Source organism: Chrysemys picta, chromosome 2 (genome assembly GCF_011386835.1).
Source record: "Chrysemys picta bellii isolate R12L10 chromosome 2, ASM1138683v2, whole genome shotgun sequence".
Taxonomy (NCBI): Eukaryota; Metazoa; Chordata; order Testudines; family Emydidae; genus Chrysemys; species Chrysemys picta.
In genome coordinates, this window is record NC_088792.1 from 98,643,804 (window position 1) to 98,667,657 (window position 23,854).

Consider the following 23,854-nt stretch of genomic DNA (forward strand, 5'->3'; position numbering starts at 1 on the left):
GATTCTGATACCATTATTCATGTTGACTAGTACCTTACTTCACAAGCAGACCCATTGACTTAGCTGGGATTACTGGTGGAGTAAGGTGACTTTCATTGTGAATAAGAGCATCAGAATCTGGCCCTAATCTCCTTTTAGATTTTAAGTTTTTTTGGGGCAGGGACTGTCATTTTCTGAATGTTTGTACAGCACCAAGCACATTGAGGCCCCAATTAGGTTGGCCTCTAGGTGCTACCTCAATATAAATTGCAACAGAGGGTCCTGTGGCACCTTTAAGACTAACAGAAGTATTGGGAGCATAAGCTTTCGTGGGTAAGAACCCACGAAAGCTTATGCTCCCAATACTTCTGTTAGTCTTAAAGGTGCCACAGGACCCTCTGTTGCTTTTTACAGATTCAGACTAACACGGCTACCCCTCTGATACTCAATATAAATGTTAAATGATAAATCCATGAGAAGACTCTCATTGACTTTAATGGGTTTTAGGATCAGGCCCAAAGCTGGTCATGGGAGGAAGCAAATGTTCAGGGACTGCTATTTAGTATTTAAGAATAACTTCTGTGTTAGCTAGATACCATTCAAGCAGACAAGTGGCAAACGATCTAGCAGAGAGTCCCAAGGGTTTGGCCAGCAAAATTAGAAGATTGGAAATTGTAGACTGGTTGCCAAAAAAACTGTGTTTAAAAGAATATGGTCAAACAACAAAGATCTTGTGGACAAAAAATTTTAGGAAATGGAAGAATGAAACCTGGAATTATATATTTCTCACAGATGAGTCCAACTTCGAAGAGTTGTTGGATCATTTAAAGAGTGGGTGAACAATACTTTACCAAAGTGTAAATCACAGTGGTAGCTCTATTCATATTTGGGAGCTGCATCTCAAAGGATGGATAGGGCAAACAAAATCTAGAAGGGACATTTGGGTGCAGCATCAGACTCAGCTCTACCCCACCAAGATTGCAGTCTTTCTTGCGCCTTGCACCTGCAGGGATTGTGTGTCACTGTCCCTGTGGCAGCACACAAATCCCTCTGCAGCTCTGCTGTCACAGCTCTGTTCACTCACTCCCGAGGGTTCTCTGCACATTCAGCAGCAGGGTGGCCTCCCCCGTGTCTGGGGGCTTGTCCTTCTCCTTGCAGTTCAGCCCAGGGGTCTCTGCTCATCAGCTTGAGATACTTGGGGGACAAGGAAGGAAATCAGATAATGCAGAGGATCAAATAATGAGGATTCGGATAGTATACTATATAGAAATAATAAGAAGCTGAAGAAATTAATCATCGGGAAGACTGCATGTTTTGGGAAATCCTGCAAGAGATTTGGGACAATGGGACTCAAGCACGTGCTTAAAGCTAGACATGCATAACTGCTTTGCTGAACAGGGGCTTTCATGACTCTTTCACATCTATGCACTGTCTTCAGGGATGAAATTGAGCCCTGGGGCCAAAGTCTCAGCTGGTGTAAATGAGTGCAGCTCCATTGGAGTCCATGTACACTAGCTGAGGCTCTAGCCCATTTTGTCTAACTTTACCCTGGTTACCCTTACTTGCTCTCACTGCTTCTCATTAAAGCTTGAGCTTGGATGAATCATCAAGTGTTTTCATAATTCATGATGCTACTCTAAGTCCCTGTCAATGGGCAGAATAATGAAGATCATATTGTATATGCTTTGTATGCAAGCTCTTGGACTAATAAACATATAAATCATGTATGCAGCCCATTCGTTATCTATAGTAGACATCACTGCTATGGCAGCAGAAAACTGAAAAGGGCATAAGGAGGTTCCATCACTTTCTAAATCATTTTTTTAGGGCTTGTCTACTCAAACATATGGTTTGTGGCAAGTTGGGGTGTGAATCTACTTGCACTAGCCTTCCACAGACTTTCTATGTGGACCCTGCTGATGTACATTAACAGTTTGTTAATGTGCTTTCATGTAGTCCTATTTGAAATCAGGTGAGCAGCCGACATCATGATTTGTTGATTTAATGTACCCTCTCTATACACATGCACATAATACATCATTGGAAAGCTTATTCTGTCTACTTTAAGATGATGTATGATGTGACACTGACAAGTGGTGCCATTACCATAGAAATGGGATAAACAATAATACCATCCACAATTAAAACTTTGAAATATTTGCATTAGTTTCTGTTAGATTAATGACTCTATGTATTATTGCAAAACATAAAATTGGATTTCTTTGTGACCTCAAAGCATCACGACAACTATCTAAAGGATGAAACAAAATAGAATAATGAATTTGAACAAGTATAATTAAACTGTAATAGAGCTGGTGACATTTCTAGTCAACTTCATTATCATCTTGTTCACCATTATGGTCTCTATTGAGTGTGTGGTCTCCATTGCTTTGGCATGTACACAGTTCTGTGCAGGAAAGATTGTTCTGACTATAGACACAGTTGATTGTACAGTGAGCCCTTACTGGTACAGGAACAAATAAGGTCTTGTAGAAGCTCAGAAGCCACTGGGCCCTTGAAGAATACAGGAAGTAGTTCATCATCCACATTTTTCCATCCATGTTGCAGTGGTGATCCAATATCTTGTTCAAAGACATCCAAATCTTTGTTTGCCAATATGCTCTTTAGACATGCTCTTCAAAACTGTCCTCACGTGGTAGGAGTTTGGCCAGTGACTTGTCCGTTTTGATGACTAGATTGAGGTGCAAGCTATTCAGATTTATGTGGGTGTCCTTTTCTTTCTTACGCTGGTCATACATCGCTGCTAACAATTTCCTTGCTGCAGAAATTGCAGCTTGTCTGTCACTCTCTCCCAATTTGGCAAGATCTCTGGAGCATAAAGCTCCCTTTGTTTTGACAGCATCAAACACAGATTTTTTTCCCCAGTACCAAATAGGGATGACACAGCAGGAAGTATGTTGCAGAAGTCAGGAGTGAGTGCGTCACAAATTGCATGCACAGTATGAAGCGACACTTGTCAGTTGTGCTGATAATGGTGCCTCTTTCAATCTACATGCTATATATGTGTTCCGTTTTTGAAAAGTAGTGAACCACAAGAACCAAACCTTCTGTGTCAAGTGACCTAATTATTATGGTTACTTTGACACCGAGAGGCCCAAAAGCCATATTAGCACATACAGCATGCAGAGGCATCATTGTATCTGCTTTCTCTTGAGTACTGTATAAGTCTTGGACTTCAATACCCCACTGGTGATGGACTTTGCTACGTCCCCATTGTAAAAGCCTCCAACAAGAAGGTGCATTTTGAACCATATATTCACAGAGGAATTTTGCTGTTGGATGCCACATTTAGAAACTTTTTTCATGGAGGCAAAGGGTGTCCACCAATCACCTGGTATTTTTTGCATCCAACCTTAGACCTTGTCCAGTGCTGTCTTTCTGCAGTTTTCAAAGAGTTACTGTTATCATATGTCAAAGACTCTGATTACAGAATTAGCTTTCTCAAATCCTTTTAGGACCTGCCTCAAGTACTCAGCAGCCATACACTGAATGTGTGGAATTTGTCTCCAGCCATCATTTGTATCACAGCGTTGGCATCTTTGATGTATACAGTGGTTTCTTTGCATATGTCTACACAGCAAAGAAAAACCCACTGCTGGTCTGTGCCAACCAAGTCAGCTCACAGGGCTCAGGCTACAGAGTTGTTTCATTGCTGCGTAGATTTCAGGCTTGGACTGGAGTCTAGGCTCTAGGACCGTGTGGATGAGCCAGCAGTGGGTTTTTCTTTGCTGTGTAGACATATCCCTAGTTGCATTTTCTTAGCTGATGGATTCTTTCAGCTTGAGCTTCCAGCTGATGCCCTAATTCAGCTTTGTCTGTTGTTCTCATAGTTCCATCAGCATGGAAGAAGAACACAGGCACCTGTCTTCTTCGGTGACAAAGAACAGTTGCCATTGAAACATCATCTCTTCATCTTGCTAAGGGCAGGACTCTGCGGAAAACAATTGCTGGATTGATCGCTGCTGTGATTGTCCCTCCATTGTCAAACTTAAATTTGGTCCTCTTGGCCATGTCTGCAAATGTTTTGATGACTGAGTTCTTGACTAGGCTGAAGAAGCTATGTGTCCCATCAGAATCAAGTGCACCTGTCACAAATCTCTCCATTTGTTCTTCATCCAGAATAGGTACATATGGAATTGCTGTGTAGATGCTCTTTCTTTGTTGCAAGCTTATGCTTGAAACTCGACCAAAATGGAATCACATGAGTGTGAACAATATCAATGCAATTTGGTATTGGTAGGACGTTATGAAGTAGTAGTCTTAAGAGACTCCAGAAGAGATCTCAGACATCGTTCATTTATAGGTGAGAAGAGTTTTTTTTTCTACGTTTTTTTTTATCATGAGTCGGTTCTGGATGTATTCTAGGTTTTTCAAATACTGCACCTTGCGTAAGAGTCTCTGATTACCTGGGTAGAATAAGTGACTTTTCTTTCCCATGGGTCAGGATATTTCTTTAGACATGCTCTTCAAAACTGTCCTCACGTGGTAGGAGTTTGGCCAGTGACTTGTCCGTTTTGATGACTAGATTGAGGTGCAAGCTATTCAGATTTATGTGGGTGTCCTTTTCTTTCTTACGCTGGTCATACATCGCTGCTAACAATTTCCTTGCTGCAGAAATTGCAGCTTGTCTGTCACTCTCTCCCAATTTGGCAAGATCTCTGGAGCATAAAGCTCCCTTTGTTTTGACAGCATCAAACACAGATTTTTTTCCCCAGTACCAAATAGGGATGACACAGCAGGAAGTATGTTGCAGAAGTCAGGAGTGAGTGCGTCACAAATTGCATGCACAGTATGAAGCGACACTTGTCAGTTGTGCTGATAATGGTGCCTCTTTCAATCTACATGCTATATATGTGTTCCGTTTTTGAAAAGTAGTGAACCACAAGAACCAAACCTTCTGTGTCAAGTGACCTAATTATTATGGTTACTTTGACACCGAGAGGCCCAAAAGCCATATTAGCACATACAGCATGCAGAGGCATCATTGTATCTGCTTTCTCTTGAGTACTGTATAAGTCTTGGACTTCAATACCCCACTGGTGATGGACTTTGCTACGTCCCCATTGTAAAAGCCTCCAACAAGAAGGTGCATTTTGAACCATATATTCACAGAGGAATTTTGCTGTTGGATGCCACATTTAGAAACTTTTTTCATGGAGGCAAAGGGTGTCCACCAATCACCTGGTATTTTTTGCATCCAACCTTAGACCTTGTCCAGTGCTGTCTTTCTGCAGTTTTCAAAGAGTTACTGTTATCATATGTCAAAGACTCTGATTACAGAATTAGCTTTCTCAAATCCTTTTAGGACCTGCCTCAAGTACTCAGCAGCCATACACTGAATGTGTGGAATTTGTCTCCAGCCATCATTTGTATCACAGCGTTGGCATCTTTGATGTATACAGTGGTTTCTTTGCATATGTCTACACAGCAAAGAAAAACCCACTGCTGGTCTGTGCCAACCAAGTCAGCTCACAGGGCTCAGGCTACAGAGTTGTTTCATTGCTGCGTAGATTTCAGGCTTGGACTGGAGTCTAGGCTCTAGGACCGTGTGGATGAGCCAGCAGTGGGTTTTTCTTTGCTGTGTAGACATATCCCTAGTTGCATTTTCTTAGCTGATGGATTCTTTCAGCTTGAGCTTCCAGCTGATGCCCTAATTCAGCTTTGTCTGTTGTTCTCATAGTTCCATCAGCATGGAAGAAGAACACAGGCACCTGTCTTCTTCGGTGACAAAGAACAGTTGCCATTGAAACATCATCTCTTCATCTTGCTAAGGGCAGGACTCTGCGGAAAACAATTGCTGGATTGATCGCTGCTGTGATTGTCCCTCCATTGTCAAACTTAAATTTGGTCCTCTTGGCCATGTCTGCAAATGTTTTGATGACTGAGTTCTTGACTAGGCTGAAGAAGCTATGTGTCCCATCAGAATCAAGTGCACCTGTCACAAATCTCTCCATTTGTTCTTCATCCAGAATAGGTACATATGGAATTGCTGTGTAGATGCTCTTTCTTTGTTGCAAGCTTATGCTTGAAACTCGACCAAAATGGAATCACATGAGTGTGAACAATATCAATGCAATTTGGTATTGGTAGGACGTTATGAAGTAGTAGTCTTAAGAGACTCCAGAAGAGATCTCAGACATCGTTCATTTATAGGTGAGAAGAGTTTTTTTTTCTACGTTTTTTTTTATCATGAGTCGGTTCTGGATGTATTCTAGGTTTTTCAAATACTGCACCTTGCGTAAGAGTCTCTGATTACCTGGGTAGAATAAGTGACTTTTCTTTCCCATGGGTCAGGATATTTCTTGCGATGCTGAACTATCTGCAAACTGTTCTTCAAATATCACTCTAGCCATTGAAAAGAAGGTACCTTTCCATCAATGCTCTCTATGCTGATGTCTATATTACTGTCTCCTTCATGGATGAGATTTCTACCAGCATGAAGGGGTGTAATTCCATTTGAAATAAACATACCCCTCTGGAGTCTTTCTACTTCAGTTTTTGCAGCACAAGTGATGAACTGCCTCAGCTCATCATAATTGCAGAATCCATGAAGGTACAATATGTCAGTTCAATTGTGAGGCCCAAACTCATGGGTTTAGCCATGCAGCAAGACCTGTGTGCAGAGGTGTGATCATTTTGGAACACTTAAATACTACGCACTCTGCAACTGAAAGACGCCTTCTTTGAATGTCTTCTCAAGGACGACACCGCTGGCTGAATTATCTACCAACCAAAGGACAAACTCCTGCACCAACTGGGGCACAAAAGTAGCTGCCCTCTGTAAACTACAAACACCTGACTTTGGATAACATACTGAGGCTTTCATTTTGGCTATTTCAGACCGAAGGATTGAAGCAGCATTATACAAAATCACTTGTTCATTTGAAAGCTATTCATCAGGCTCATTCGCCAGAAGAATAGCCACAAAACATTTGGATGAGTTAAGTTCCTGCTTCAGATGACTAGCAGCTTGGATAGCATTAGCTAATGTTATTGTGCTGCCTGGAACAATGGTAGATATGCATTTTCCATGCTGTTCATAGAATGAAATTGCAGAACCATAATGTTTTTCTAATCTTGCCTATAATTTGCTACTAGAATAGCTTTCAGTTTCTACATCTGAGGGAAGTAGGGCGTTATATCTTTGTAGCAGCTTGGACAGAAGAGTCTTCTTGTTGTACATAATATAATTGTCTATCTCTTCTACCAGCTGATAAAGTGCAATTTCATAATGTGAGTGTATTGTTGCAGTGCAACTAGATGGTGTTGCTTTAAGATTCTTTTTACTCAAAGAGGAAGAAAGGCATGTTGAGTGACAAAAGCAATCAAGTCTTCTACAGATAATCAGTGCAATATGTCATCATCTTGTCTTTGACATGCTACCTCCCTTAGATTGGTTGTTCTCAAATGTTCCTATTTTATTAAGTTTCTTGTCTTTCTTTGTGGTTTTCTCAAGCAAACAATGCAACAGGGCCAATCGCTGGAGGACATGCTTGCGCAGGTGGCTATAGAAGCAGATGAACATGATGTTCTCTGATCAGATTCAGAATCTGTTTTCTTCCCTGGGTTCAGTAAAACTCTGACATGTGCAACATTCAACTTGTTTGTGTATTTCTGAAAGCAATCCCTGTGACAGAGTATTGGTGGCACATCATCTAAACTAGAAAACTCATCCAGTAGCCATCAATACAATTCATCTCTCCTGACTTCTGCTGCCAGCATCACAGAATTCTGTCCAGCACTGATTGCTTTGACAGTTTTGTATTCTTTTGATTTTCTTGACAAATAACACATTTTTCAAAGTTTGTGAAGAGTCTTTTTCTCTTTGATGTAAACTTTAAGGGGCTTGTGTGCTCAATGTCTTCATATACTGTAATTTCTCTGTAGTAGTAAATTTATTATATTGTTAGCATTACCACCACCACTATCACCATTTTTCATTTTGTACACAGATACAGACTTATGCTAAATTAGATATAAATTAGATCTGTATGTTAGTATCAAAATTACCATTTTAGAGCACTTTGATTAAAGCCCAATATGAAGCTGTGTATTGTCATCTCTAACACTAATACTGACCTGTGCGTGTCACTGAATTAAAAAGCTAATTTATAGAATATTTGAAAGACTAGTACTGCATACTTAGGCAATTACAGATTAATTGCCTATATATGCAGACTAAATTGTATGTACTGTATTGTATGTACAAATGGAGAAGCATTACATTAGGAATTCACATACATTTATATCTACCCACTATGCAGTACAAACTATGGGCACGCAATCTACTGCTACTGGTGCACAACCTTCAATATGAAACTCATCTGGTCAGCACATTTCATCTGAAAATATAGAAAACTATTATAATCACTTGTGACACACTCTGACAATTAAGAATATGCGATGTGAAAACATTTCATGTTAGTATATTGCAATATGTTGATATTTGACATCGTTGCCACAGCTTCATCATTTCTGTTTAAAAAAAAAAAAAACTTGTCCATGCAAAACCAATACAAACCTTTTAATACATTATCACTTGGACATACATTGGTGTTTGACCAATGAACACCACATTAAGATGTTGAAATTAATTTAAAAAGTAAAATCTGTAGTTGTAGTCTTGTTGCAGTGTTTCTGGAACTGTGCAAAAAATGACACTTTCTCATTTTGGGTACCGTTGTTTCACCTCACCTACAGTCATATGGCACCACTTGACCGCTGCTTATCATACTTCATCTAAAAGAACATAAAATAAGCTTTGAAAGGATCTGTGATGTGGGGGGAGTGTAGGTTGGGTACATTAATCTCCAAAAATATGGCCCTTTTTGGAGAATTGCCACATGCCTGAATGGGACTGGATCAGAGTGCATTAATGAAGTGTAAATGCGTGGCAGCAAGGTCCACATGGACAGTTTCTCTGCAGCAGGCTACTACAGGGTAGACTCAGACCCCAGTTTGCCACAGACTAAATGTTCATGCAAATAAACCCTTAATTGTTCTTAATTTTTTAAATCTAGTAGAGTGAATTTGAAATGAGTTTAATTACAAGGTAGATAATTTTTTGCAACATCTGCCAAAGATCATATGCTCACTGCATAGGTTCCTAAGGCTAATTCCTTCTAATCACTTCTTGTCTGCCTCAAACTTCAGCAATCAAACCAACTAAAATTAACCCTTAAGATGCTATGAAATTCTATAGCCATTGATATACGCTTCCACTTAGCTTTACTCACAGTAACAATTCCACTTAGCTTTACTCACAGTAACAATTTTTGCCTAAGGGAGCATGTCACATGAGAGTAAAACTTTTGAACTGAAACAGGTAAGTTTTTGAACCAACAGTTAACCTACTAATTGCATTTCTTCTGTGAGACAATCTGACTTCTTTGACACTGGGGCAGATTCTCTGTCCTGGCCTGTTCCCTTTGCCCTGTTAGGAAGTTTGCAGCAGGCATAGAGCTGGCATAACTGGCTCCTAAGTCACCCTCCCTGCAGCTCTTGGTGGGAAAGGCAGGATGAACACGTGTGGTAAAAGTGAGCTATGTTTTGGCTATGATCAGTTGGTCAGTGGTTTCTGGGGGCCCACTGCAAGCTGGCACAAGAAGTTGGAACATTCTCAAGACTGATTTAGTTGGGAATTGGTCCTGCTTTGAGCAGGGGGTTGGACTAGATGACTTCCTGAGGTCCCTTCCAACCCTGATATTCTATGTTTCTATGGCTGCTGTAGCCTGTGCTGGAAAGAGGGGCTGAGCAGAGAAAATCATGGCACCTTGATGTGTCCCACTTCACCAAGTGTGATGTCGGTGAATCAAAGAATCTGAATCATTATCTGTATATGCCATTTGGAATGTGTTTTTCCCCCACTAATTACTTTAATTTTTCTGATGGGAATGGGAGAGACACCAACATAGGGTGAGCTGTAATAATGCGATGTACTGATAGGAATGCAGAAATGTTGCTTGCGCCGCACTGTTTTGCAAAGCCTGCCTTGAATTTTGAAATACACGGTGATCTCTGCATTGCTACCCCAGTATGTATTTCTATTTGATAGGTGACAGAAAGAGAGCTGAAATCTGGGGGTTCAAATACACAGGTGACAGAAAAGAACAAGAAGGAGTACATTGAGAGAATGGTAAAGTGGCGTGTGGAACGAGGAGTGGTTCAGCAAACAGAGGCTCTAGTCCGTGGCTTCTATGAAGTAAGTAACAAAGTTGCTCACACCATCCACCACTCATGATCTGAATGTGACAAGCACAAGGGCAGCCTACTGACAATACCAGAAATGAATGGAATTCTCAAAACCTTAGCTGGCAGGGGTAGTAGCATCAGGAGATGATGTGTTTAATGTTAGTGATTAAGGGAGAAGGTCGCTGAATGTGAACTTGATTCTGCACGATAAAAAGTGATGAATGGGAAAAAAAGAACAGGTAAACCTGACCTGCACTAATGAGATTACTGCTATCCAGTCACAACAATATTCCTATCTCATAGTAAAAGTAAAGCAGAGAACGTTGCACATAGCTAAGTACCACACTGGTAAAATGAGGACAGCACTTAGGCCCTTGTGTCCTCAGACAATTGTACATACTGCCACTTTTTCACCATGCACACTTGCAAGTAAGGGAGGGTAGGCTTATTACTATCAGTGCAGAAGACCATGCCTAGCACTTGATCTCATTTGCACCCACATGAGACTTCTACTTGCCAACCTTGTGCACCCTGCTGTGTACCATACAAGGACTTTCAGGATCAAATCCTGTATCTGCTGAGACTACAGAATATTGTCAGTTCCCAGAGTCTTGCCTTTTCCACCACTCGTGCCTGCCAATCAGAGGCACAGAGAACTGGAAGATCACGAGCAAGAAAATAAAATAAATTGCTAAGACATTATCCTAGGTTGCTATACCCCGCAGAAGTCTCCTTTCATTCAAATAGAATAAGAATTTCTGGCATGTTTGGATAGGATGTGTCCTGTCAAACCACATTTCACTTTCCTTGTGTATGTCATATGCTGTCCTGGCCAGAGGCTGAGTTTGTTGACTAATGAGCTATGACAATATTAACTGTTGGTATTGGCTTTGGTAACTATGAAAAAATGTCAGTCTATAAAGCATAGTGAGCCTGATTCTTCTTTCATTTACCCTGGTGTAAATCCAAATTTATTGGAGTAAAACTAGTGCAGACAAGAGGAGAAGCAGGCTCAGTATACAGAATTGTAAAATGATTTTTCTTCTGTGGTTATTTCAGTTTTTCGGTTTGTTCCATTTTTCAGTCAATATTAAGCAGAGGCCATTGTTGATTATAAGACTCCTCAGGCTAGATTTTCAAAGGTATTCAGGCTTCTAATGATGCAGATCAGTTTGGGATTTTCAAAAGGCGGTATGCAGTTTAGGTGCCTGATTCCCATTGTTTCCAATGGAAGTTTGGTTCCGAGGCTGCCCAGGCGCATTTGAAAATTCCCATAGGCACATATCTGCATCATTAGGCACCTAAGTACCTTTGAAAATCTGACCCCCTAGCCACTAGTGGCTTTTCTAAGCAATAAAGGCTTTTTGAAAGATGTTGTATAAAATACTGTAGTGAAGTATGGGTTCCAAATTTACTTCTTCTGTTGGGGGTTGGAGTGTGAGGAAGTACAGAATGAACACATGATTGAGGAGAAGAACTTTCCAGAGATAGTGAGACATACTATATCCCTAAGGAACTCATCACAGAGCGGTTTGACATCTAGCATTCTATACTATAAACTGTGGCTAGCCCTAATATATAAAATGCTGGATCTCAAGCTTGTGTTAATGGGCACTGCTCCATTGAAGTCATTGGAGCTATGTCAATTTACGTCAGCTAAGGATCTGGCTCCAAGAGTTGCACTGTGGCAGAATTCATGAAAGTGCTCGAGCGCCGCAAGAACTGACAAAGGCTGAAAAGCTGTATATTTGTCTCTATATTCCGTGTTCATCCGAGTACTGTACAGTTTGTGAAGGATTTTTTTTAATACCATTAAGAAGATAAACCTCAGTTTAATCATGCATGAAGTACTAAGGCTGCTATCTTGTAACCATATTCTGACACAGACTAAAAGTAATATAGAAAAATATACCCTACATTTTGCAAATCTCATACGCAGTTGACCATTTATATCACTTTTCAGAAGAGATGCTGTAGGAAGAAGTCCTCTGCACAAACTATTTCCTTTTCCTTCTGCTGTTCCATTCTGATCATATCTCCTCATAGATCAGCATTGTTTACAATTAAAATTCTCAGCAAACTCACAAAAGAAAAGCAACTGATTTATTAGCAGGTGATTGGAATCTAACTGCTGACATGCACTCTTAGTCACAGTAGGCAGCTAATCATCAGAGCCATGACTGAGTTTTTCTGAGACAATGCATCTGCTGTACCTCCAGCCAGAGTGGACTCAAGAATGGTTTGTGTTTTAGGTTGTAGACTCCAGGCTCGTCTCCATTTTTGATGCCAGAGAGCTAGAGCTGGTGATTGCAGGCACTGCAGAAATAGACCTCAATGACTGGCGTAACAACACAGAATATCGTGGAGGTAAACTATCTACTCATACATAGTAGGATCTTCATTATTATCAGGCCACATCCTGAGATGCGTACTCAGTGTTTGCTCTAATTTTCCTGAGGGAAACTCCCACTGAATTCAGACGGTTTCTCTCAAGAAGGACTCAATGAAAACTAAATAAGGACCTCATGATTTGGCCAATAGACACGTTAATACTAGAACAGGTCTTGCAGTTTCTACTCAGATCTTACTCAGACAAAATTCCTTTGACTTAATGGGAGTTTTGACTGAGTAGAGACTGCAGAATTTAGCATATACTTTATTTATATTGAACAATATGAGTAAAATCCTGGCCTTATTGAGAAAATGGCAAAATTCCCATTAACATCAATAGAGACAAATTCTGCTCCCGGTTACACTCTAACAAAATTCAGCGCTAAATTAAAGCCCCCAAGTCAAAGTGTTTCACTCCTTCATTGAACACCAGCACTAAATCCCCTGCCCCGACTAGTTGGACTTGTTTTGTTTTGAACAAAGAGCATAGTGTGTGCAGGAACTGTTGAGTAATGGGCAAATGGGTTGTCCCCCCAGGTCCCTCGGCTCTGCAACACAAAAGAAAACTCAATGGAGTTGACCTGTCCTCCCCCATAAACACAAGACGCAAATTTTGGCTGCTGGCTGACCACCAACTATTCTTACCTATTTGTTGCTTAAGCACTGAGCTACTAGCCATAAGGAGAGTTCCCTATAATGGTTTTCATGTTTAACTCTTCTGCATAGAGTGTTATTTAAATATAATTATTGAACCAGATTGAGCATGGGTTCATTCTGGCTTTCACTAGCATGATCTCAAGCCCAGAGCTGTGGTGGAAAGTCTGCCAGGGAAGGGCTTGCAGCAGCCGTTCCCCTCCAGATGTTGGAGATCAGTACAACCCCAAAAAGGACTGGTATTGGCCATGAAGAGGGTATGTCCCCTTAAAGTGATTCATACCTAGGATGCAGGGAGCTGGGCCGGCACTTTCCTATGCTAGCTTCACGATCTGGACCATTGATTTAATTTCTTTACCCCTCTTATTACATTGTTTTAAAGCAACACCATTGAATGTTATCTGCTATAGATGTAACAATTTATCCATTCCTACAGCCTTGGTTGTATTTGGGAATCAGAAATGTAGCCTTTCCATCAAGCTGTCATGAGCCATATAGAATATCAACTTTTGTCATTTATATTTATCATGGATAACCACCGTATTTGCCAAAATGTTTTGGGAAAGGGCTGTATACGTGAGTTATAAATGTGAGCTTTGCTGTACATGGAATTTTGTAGTTTCAAATTAGTTAGCTGTATTAAGTTATCCAGAGGTGAGAAGACAAGAGGGCTAAGACATAGCTCATCAATCATTAGATCAGTCCTTTGGCTGAGGTTTTGTAGCAAGAGAAGCTAATAGCTCACATTCCTTTTTGTGGAAATGTATTGAAATGGTACATCATCTGATCCAGTTCCCACTTAATTTGTATGTTTCTAATCTTTCTATCTCAGGTTACCATGATGGGCATATTGTAATTCGGTGGTTCTGGGCAGCAGTGGAGAGATTTAACAATGAACAGAGGCTACGGTTCCTGCAGTTTGTCACTGGAACATCTAGTGTGCCATATGAGGGGTTTGCAGCCCTTCGAGGGAGCAATGGTCTGCGGCGCTTCTGTATAGAGAAATGGGGAAAAATAACATCCCTTCCAAGGTATGTCTGTATTATGAATAAAATCTTAAATGCTGCGGAGAAGATGAGCACAACACTTCATTTCAGTGTTTCTAGCAATTAATGACAGTGAATACAAGAGCAGCAAAGGACAAGTCTCACTTCATCACGACACAGCCACTGAACCTACAACTGCACTCAGTGAAGGGTGATTTCTTTTGGTATCCTTTATATTTAGAGATGGGTTGAAACCAGACCTTCACATTTGGAGTCCTTTAAATAGTAGGGAATGGTCAGGATGCTAATTCCTCAGATCCAAACCAAATCTTTTTGTGAGATTTCAGAGCTTGTGAGATTTCAAAACGTGTCTCTGATTCAGCCAGATACCCATTTCCTAGCCCAAGTCCCATAGGGATTCAGATCTAAACACCTCCACTGGATCTCATTTGTTCCATTTTGTCATCCCACTATTCAGCATGTCATAGACTCATAGAGTTTAAGGCCATAAGGGACCACCAGATCATCTAGTCTGAGCTCCTGTATATCAGAGGCCACCAACCACCCGGCATCTGCACACAAAACTTGCATACTAATGTGTATGGGACTGTTAGGAAGCTTAGTGAGGAAATGGGCTGTAGTCAGTGTGATGAGTACAGCTCAGTGGGGGGAGGGATAGCTCAGTGATTTGAGCATTGGCTTGTTAAACCCAGGGTTGTGAGTTCAATCCCTGAAGGGGGGATCTAGGGCAAAAATCTGTCTGGGGATTGGTCTTGCTTTGAGCAGGGGGTTGGACTAGATGACCTCCTGAGATCCCTTCCAAGCCTCATATTCTATGATACCACCCAGATTTATATATCCATTCTAATTGGCTCAGTATGTGCAGCTGAATGATTTACCCAGTTCCTAACAGATTGAAGCTTGCTCAAGAACTTGCTGAGGCTCACCCCAGACAAGACTGGAATAATGCATACAGGCTGTGGGAAGATTTTGGGAGAAAGGCAGAGGCAATTGTCTTGGTTTAGGGAAAATGCCTGGTGTTTATGACATAGATTCACTGCCTGGGCATCTTGTTGGATTCCACAGATGCACCAGTGGCCAAGAATATTTGCATCCATTTGTGTCCAACCATAATACCTAGCTCTTATATAGCACTTTTCATCAGTAGATCTCAAAATGCATCATAAAGGAGGTCAATATCATTATCCCTATTTTACAGATGGGGAGACTGAGGCACAGAGAGGTGATGTGGCTTGCCCAAGAGACCAATAGCAGGGCCAGGAATAGATCCTGGATCTTCTGAGTCCTAGTCAGTGTTCTGTCAATTAGACCACACTGCCTTCCATCTAGGTTCTGACTTCTTTTCTTGAATGTGGATGTCACTATGTCTAGCCATGCTTTTGTCTCCTTGAGATTGTACTACTGCAATGCACTCTATATAGGCTACATCTTACCACCATTAAGAGATTTCAACTAAGGAAGTGCCCTATTTGCTTAACATTCCTCATTCAGGGAAGACCTCTCACCTGTGCTTCAAGATCTACATTGGCTTCCAGTTCATTTCCAGAAGGATATTCAAAGTGTTGTTCTTGCCCTATAAGGCCCTCAATGGCTTGGGACTCGCGTACATTAGAGACCACCTCCAGTTAAATACAGCTGAGGTGCTCCAACATACAGTCCTTTCAGGAAACTGGGGGAATTAGCCCTAGTTTCATCTGCATCGGGAATTAGCCCTTGTTTCATCCACCAGTGACCAGACAACCATGTAAGCTGTATTGGTGCAAACCCCATTTCAAGCAGTGATAAACTGCACTGTTGCCAACTGCAATTTACCATATCTGCATTAGGGGTTTGCTCCAGTGCAACTGTTCTGGTGGGTGGCCAGGGATGGCTGGAATCAGGGCAAATCCAAAGGGTAGACAGGCCTGGGAGGGTGCTGCTGACCTTTGATTTTCAAGGAGAATCCTTTGATTTTATCACATGCTTCCTACTTTGGTTTGACAGAGACCAAGTCTAATGACTTTCCTGGCATTCTGCAAGTCCCATTTGTTTTCCCGAGTCTTTGAGAGGTCCATAACCACCTCTATAGATGGGCTATAGAGGTGGTTATGGACAGTCCTGATTGTGAACATGAAGAATCACAAAAAGTACAAGTTCCAAGTTGTGCAGCATTTCTGTAGAAATCCATCTACATTAGACTTCTCTGTGTGAAGATGAGCGGGTTTTGTAGTGTATATAAGAAATGCCAGGCTGACCTGTCAAGGGCTAATAAGGTAATTTGCCTCATTCTGCTCTGCTTAACTTTCTGTGTTAACCTAGACATTGCTTATGACCTAGATTCAGTTAGCCTCAAGATATTCAAGTTAACTGCCTTAAGTTTGTCCACTGATTACTCAAGTCTCACTCTCCCCCAAAGAAGCCTTCTCTCCAGGTCAGAGCTACAGAACCCTCTAGAACTTTCTGAGTAATGTGATCCAGAAAAGTGAAGCAACCATTTCTGATGGGGGAAAAACCCAGATTGTTCACCATGAACTACCATCTTTATTATTTAATAATTGTAGAGCGCTGTTGAGTGCATATAGCAGTCAGAAATATAAAAAACACCAGGGCCAAAATGCCAAAAACTGGACACTGAAAATTAAGCTCCTAAATCCACATTTACTTGAACTTTTTATTTAGATGCCTAATTATGGATTTGTTTAGAGGGTTAAAGAGCATCTGACCATATCCTCTAGGCACTTGGGCATAATTTAAAAATGCACACTAAGTGTACCAATTTAAGGTAACTCACTACAAATCCTTCTCCCACTCAAACAATTCCCCACCTCTACATTTGCACTTATCCCCCTCCCCCATTTTGTAATGCATGGGGAAAATAGATGACCCTCTCTATGTGCCCTAGAAGTAATCAGATTAGATCAGTAAGGTGTTCAAATATGGATTTAGGACCCTAACTTTTGGCTTGAGTTTTTTCATGAACGCTACAAGAGTCTTAGGCCCCAGTCCACCAAAAATTATGACTGTTTCTTCTGCCATAGAAATCTGCAAAAAGTTGCATAAACCTCCAAGCAGTTGGCTTCTTCAGCTGGGCCTGGCACAGAGATGGATGTGGGGTTGCTGGGTTTTAATGGCTAGGTCTGGTCTGAACATTTCCAGATGTTTTACAGAGTATCAAGAAGAGTTTTAAATATTTTGTAAGAACCCAGGGCTCCCTCCTTGGTCTCTTCTTCCTTCTCCTGATAGCTGTTTTAGATGTGTGACTCTCCCATACACGTTGTCCTTATGCTTTAGTGATACAGTGTGCAATTGCTCCTGTTTTGTTTACCAATGAATACAGATGTAGTAATGCCTAACACTTGCCACAACATGCAGCACTATCAGCAAAGACACAGGGTGTGAATTTCTGAGGTGAAATGATACTTGTAATAGTACTAAAATTAATACATAGCACTCATGGTAGGGCTTTCTGGAAATAGCAGTGTAACCGCAGTGGCAGGAGGGGCCATCCACCCAAGTACATACCAAAGGCTGGTATATACTGAAAACTTACATCAGCATAGCTACTTCTCTCAGGGATGTGAAAAATCCCCCCTCTCTCCCAGGAGACAGGTGTTCAGACCTGACCCCCAGTGTAGGCTGACAGAAGAATTCTTCCATTGATGTAGTTACTGCCTGTTGGGGAGGTGGATTAACTACAGTGATGGGAAAACCCCTTCTGTTGCTGTAGTGAGTGTCTACTCGGACGAGCTACAGCGACAAAGCTGCAGCACTGCAGCTGGGCCAGTCTAGCAGTTTAAGTGTAGATACAGCTTAACATCTTGGAAAGGATTGTATTCAGGGTGCCTAGCCCCTCACATTGTCATGGGCACACTTCTATTTTTAGTGCGGTACTCAATTAGAGCTAGCATGGATATGTATTCTCAAGATGGAAATTACACCTCCAGCTTCAGGTATAGACATATCAACAGTAGTCATGACTTTAGAGTGGTTTGGAAGATTTGGACTCCAGGAGCTTTATTCTAACCTCACTTATGCTGGTGTGAATCAGGAATAAATCCACTGAAGTCAATAGAGTAACACTGGTGTGAAACACTGGTATAAGGAATATCAGACCCAACAAGTGGATTATTTCCATTATGCATGGGAAATGAGACATAGGTTATTTTATTCTAATCTACATCTATGTATCATGTGTACATATTAGAATAAAGGCAGCCAAAGCAGAAAACAGATCAGAGATATTGCTCTACTCCCAGACCACAAGAACGTGACTCTGCAGCAGTATCCAACCAGAGTGTCTCTAACTCCTACAGGACTCTGTCAATGTAAAACTATGGTTTGTTTTTCCTCCAGACTGCTGTAGCGAATCAAATGAGATACCACAAACTAGGTAACAGAGTCCAGGCACTTAATGTTATTTATGCTGATTTCTGTTCTTCAGGCCCCAGGTTTACTCTCCCTGTTTTATATGGAAGACTCCCCTTTGAAATGCAGCAGTTATACATTGACTCCCAGTGCTTGGTTTTTAGTAAGTTTCCCATGGGGAAAAGATCGTTCTACTGTTTGGGTTTATAGCTGGATGAAGATCTGAGAAAACCTCTTCCCATCTATAGCCTTGTTGAAGCAGGGGAAGCTCTTATCTTGTGTCATGCAGATTTTTGGCTCTCAGCCAACTCCCTCCGTCTCCCAAGAACTTGACCTTAATTCCCCACCATACTGTAATGAATACCAAAAAAAACTTCTTATATTAAATCATGTAGCTGTGTCTAAAACTAAGGAAACAACTTCATCTGAAAAGTATGTGCAAAGAGAGGGGAAAACATTCTGTTACAGCTGTCTGAGAAGACAATGCCCTCTGCTAAGAGCTTGATCCTGAGAAGTGCTGAACACTTATACCTCCCATTGGGACACATCCTGAAATCCTTACTCTGTTTCTCCTTCACAGTCAGGCAAAACTCTCATTGGCTTGAAGGAGAGTTCTGCCTAGGTAAAAATCAAATAAGGACCTCAGGATTCGGCCCAGCGATTTCAATAAGAATTGCAAATAATCTGTACCTCAGAGGCCTTTACTTTCTCAATCAATATAGAGAATTAGCTGACTTTCCCTTGAAAGTGATTTTAGTTCTACAAAGTAATTTATAAATACCAGCATATTGTCTGCAGTTAGCATATGCAGATTATCAGTACATATTTGATCTTACATAAATGATCTCTCTAGGTCCTAAAATATTTATTAGACACCTATCATCATAATATCCAGAACTGCCATATAACAATTAAGGTACTGGATGTACAAATAACAGGATATAAATTCATAATTTCCCCCTTTCCTAGTGGTGTGTGTGTTAGTTTTGCTTGTTTTGTTATTTTTTAATCCTTGGTCCTTCTCCTCCTCCTCCTCCCCTCTTTCCTTCTTGAGTCCCTTCCTCTCTTCTAATCTCCCTATTACAGTTCAGTCTAAGGGAGATGATAATGGGATATAATATAATTCTCCTATTCAAAGTATAGTTCCTATATTATTGTTCTTTATATTCTCATTATGTATATGTTTGGCAAAATTTCATGCTGACAATAAAATGTTACTAGGACAGTCAAATATCCAAGGCACAAACTGATTCAGATATGTGACCCTTGGAAAACTGGTCCTCCAGTAAAGGAAGCATAAACCATTTTTGTTGAAGACAACAGAAATATAACCTTAGAGCCCCAGGTCACTTCTTAAGCAAAAAATTCCCAAGAGGAACCATTGAGTGTTTCCCTTCACAAACAAAGAGAAGAAAACGTAGATATGTGTATGGAAGAACTGAGAGATTTGAGGATTGTGGCTGGGAGTTAGTACCTCTCCCTAAAAAAGCAAGGTGAGAGGAACAAATGGCCCATTTCTGTCTCTCTGGTACTGTTCTGTCAGAAAGCAAGCCTTATTACAGCTGACGGGTTAAATCCATAAGTTTGACAGGGGAGGGTTGTGTGTGCATTTGCTGCCTTTGGACTGTCAGCATTATAAAGATTAAGGGAAGTGACAAACGAAGAAGAATGCCAAGAGCTTAAAAGCTTACATGTAACTTTTAGAGAGGACATTTAAAAGGAGAGAAGTAGCAGTGGAGACACTAAGAGATTTAGAGATTCAGACCCCCACAAACTACCAGGAGTTATAACTACAGACTGCAAAGAAGAAAGAAATTTAAGTTATCAGTTGATAGTTTTTCTCCCTTCAAGACAAGAGCATGATAAGTAGGTCATAGTTTAGATTACTTTATCTTATGTTTTCTTCTAAAAGTGTAGGAGTCAGTTTCATAAAGGTGTAAATACTCTGCTCTTTCGAGTTTGGGTCCTCATACTTGCTGAATATGCTCTCATAAATGTCAACAGGCTAACAGGACTAGCTAGAGGCGTAACTGAAAGAAGAAAGCCTATTCGCAAAATGTAATTATTGTTTCTTCCCTTGCTCATGCAGCATTTCCACTCCAATACACACAAAGGGCCGAATACTGCAAAATGCTGAGCCTCTCCTGCCATGTTCTGATTACAGCGACATCAGTGGCCATAAAGGCTGCTCAGCACACCTTAGGAGGTGCTCAGCCCCTTGCAGGATTGGGCACAAAGTTAAGGGACTGTGACATTACAGAAAATGTCCCTGCCTCTTAATTGACCTAGGTGCTTAGGAATCACATAACATATAATATAAACAACCCAAGCGCTGAGTTGAATGCCTTTTGGTTCAGCTGGAAAAGGAAAGGGTTTCAACTTTCAGCTGCAAGAAGCAAAATTAATGCCTTCTCAGCAATACTGAGAAGGAACAGGGAAGGCTTATCTTCCTCCTGTCTATCCCCCTCCCCAAACCAAAAATCAGAACTTGTCACTGCATTACATAAGCAGACACTTGACACCGTGGGCCCAGCACATCAAGCCTGTCCCCAGACTTTGGCCCTTGCAACAAAGAACAGGAAATGACAGCTGGCCCACTTACAACGCTGCAGAAGGTCACACGGAAAAATTTGGTTCTTAGTTACACTGGTGTAAAACTGGGCTGACTACATAGATTAATAGAACAGAATTTAACCCCATATTTTGTCCTTTGGCAATGTATGGTACCTGCCTGGTAGTTGGCCTGAGAGTTTCCCTTTTTTATTTGGTTGTTTGGGGATCTTTTTGTATGACAGATACTTTTGGGTTAGAGGGTACAAATGTTTTGTTTGGATAAATGTCCAAACATCTCCAGACATTTTGAGGTTCCCTTCCCTTTTTTCCCTCCAGTAGTTCCTCCCCCATTATATGACCCTGTAATAATCTGCTATACCCGGCTGTCCTCCTCTACATAAGCCTTTGTCCTGTACAAACCCGTAATCCGATGTTTGCTTGTATGTCCAACGAAGGGCCATTTGTATGGCTCTGAGGACACACAGTATGTTAGGACCTTGCCTTCCATTCAAATTGTAAAGGAATGACACAAAGAAGATTCTTCTCTGCCCCTAAATGCTCTTTATGTGTGACACTCAAAAGGTTAATAATGGCTTCAGTTTTGAGGTACTTTGTTTCGGAGAACTGGTAATAGGAAAACAAGTAGGTCTGTGCTCTGAATCTGGCCCAGATGAAGAGTGACTGAAAGTCATTAACATCAGAAGCTTGCTCACTGGCTTGACTGAAATGAGTTTGATTATCTCAATCCAGTTCCTAGTGGACAGGTGTCCATATCACAGTAAACACCATTGCAGGTAGCACTAATCAGCACTTTTGCTGCTAGTCTCAGCAGAGTCCGGTGACTGAATGGACCAAGGGAACTCAACCACCTTCTAGCTCCTGAAGAGGGTTGACACGCATTGGTAGCGCTTAGTGGGGATGGCTGAGGAACACAAATAATGGTAGAAGGCTACTCATCTCTAATGCATACACCACACGATGCACTAACTTGTGAAATGTATTATAATAATGACTTTATCAAGGTTCATTTATTTCTCTAACTCCTTTATGTTCCCAGTTCATTTCCAAAGGAAATTGCTTTTATTGCATACTCTGTCAGAGAATAACCAGTTTACAATTTTTTATTCAGAAAAACTAGTAAAAGCTCTCCTAATTGAAATGCTGCAGTGCAATGGAGACTATGCCTCTGGCTGTTTCAATTTCCTGATAGCTTTTCATGATTCACCGTGGGTGCTTGATAAATCTCCCCTTTCAGTTCTACAAGTCTCATGCCAACTAATCTGCCTTCAGCCTGGTTTTTTTGGTTGGCCTAACAAATGAGCAGCAGAGGATAAGAGGGAGTCCACTTTAGGAAGGGCTCTTCTGCTTCAGCTCATAGGAAATAACATGTATTAAAGGATGAGATCTGAGAGCTGGAAGTAAAACAAGGTAATAGATTCTAAAAATACCAGGAGCCAGATTCTCAACAATCACCATAGCTCCATTGGCTTCATTGCAGCTCTGCCATTTTACAGTAGCTGAAGATCTGGCCTGATGTGGATATGAAATACCAGACATGAACAACACTCATCACCATGCCTAGGGCTTTGGGGGGAAAGGAGACATATATGTGCACGCCCTACAGAGCTAGATTAAGCACAGCATGATGGATTACTAATTAGCATGGTTTTGAGGCTGTTGGGGGTATTTGTAAAGGTCAGTGTGTTTCAAAACTAAAAAGCAAATAGCATTTTTATGCTGAACTGACTGGAACAATTTTTGTTAGTAATTTAGGATTAGCCTCCTGTTCTTGGGATCTCCTCCTGCTCCCATAAAAGTGTTTTAAATCTTGAGGATTTTTGATCACCAGGGTTACTACAAGAAAAGGAAATAGTAAAAGATTTAGCAAAGCCGGAATACAAATGGAAATCTTTCCCCCGATTCAAGCGTGATTTAAAACTAGAATTGGTGGAAAATGGGGATATTTTTCATGGGAAATGTGTCCTGTATTTTGTTGAAAAATGTATCAACTGGCTTAAATTGTAATTTTTTTGTGAGAGGGACATCTTGTCTGTGTTTGTACGATGCCTAGCCCAATACATAGATTCTGACCTGCTGTACAGCACAGGCTATAGAACTTCCCCAAATAATTCCTAGAGCAGATCTTTTAGACAAACATTCAATCTTGATTTTAAATTGCAAGTGATGGAGAATCCACCACAACACTCGCTAAATTGTTCCAATGGTTAATTACTGTCACTGTTAAAAATATATGCCTTATTTCCAGTCGAATTTGTCTAGCTTCAACTTCCAGCCATTGGATCTTGTTATTCCTTTCTCTGCTAGACTGTAGAGCCCATTATGAAATATTAATACCTCATGTTGGTACCTATAGACTGTAATCAATGGGGTCCTCATCCCTGACTAGGGCTCTGAGACGTTACAGTAATACAAATAAAAAATATAAATAATATTTAAAACCCAGCCTTATAACAAGTGAGTTACAGAAACAGCATTCTGCTTTCTAGAGACCTTCCTCTTTCAGGCACCCAAACCAGTTGGTTTTGTGTTGTTTCCTGTTTTCCCTCTGAACCTACAGTTGTCAGTCCTGTCTTATTACTCTACTCAAAGGGCCAAATTTACCAATACATTCCAACCATTTTATAACTGTCCTGTAGTGCAGAGCTTAACCAGCCACTTATACCAGATGTATAGCTGCTTTGCATTTCTGGAAC

The 23,854-nt window shown here is 40.9% G+C and overlaps 1 protein-coding gene across 4 annotated transcripts in view; it reads left to right on the forward strand.

The window, feature by feature from the left end:
* The window catches only part of HECW1 (HECT, C2 and WW domain containing E3 ubiquitin protein ligase 1), a 419,038-nt gene that overhangs the window by 394,309 nt on the left and 875 nt on the right, over positions 1 to 23,854 (forward strand). For all 4 annotated transcript variants that reach the window (XM_065583851.1, XM_065583849.1, XM_008169652.4 and 1 more), the window contains 3 exons: positions 10,055 to 10,201; positions 12,444 to 12,558; positions 14,069 to 14,267. In XM_065583851.1, the coding sequence (XP_065439923.1) occupies positions 10,055 to 10,201; positions 12,444 to 12,558; positions 14,069 to 14,267 (461 nt within the window). The remainder of the gene's footprint in view (positions 1 to 10,054; positions 10,202 to 12,443; positions 12,559 to 14,068; positions 14,268 to 23,854) is intronic.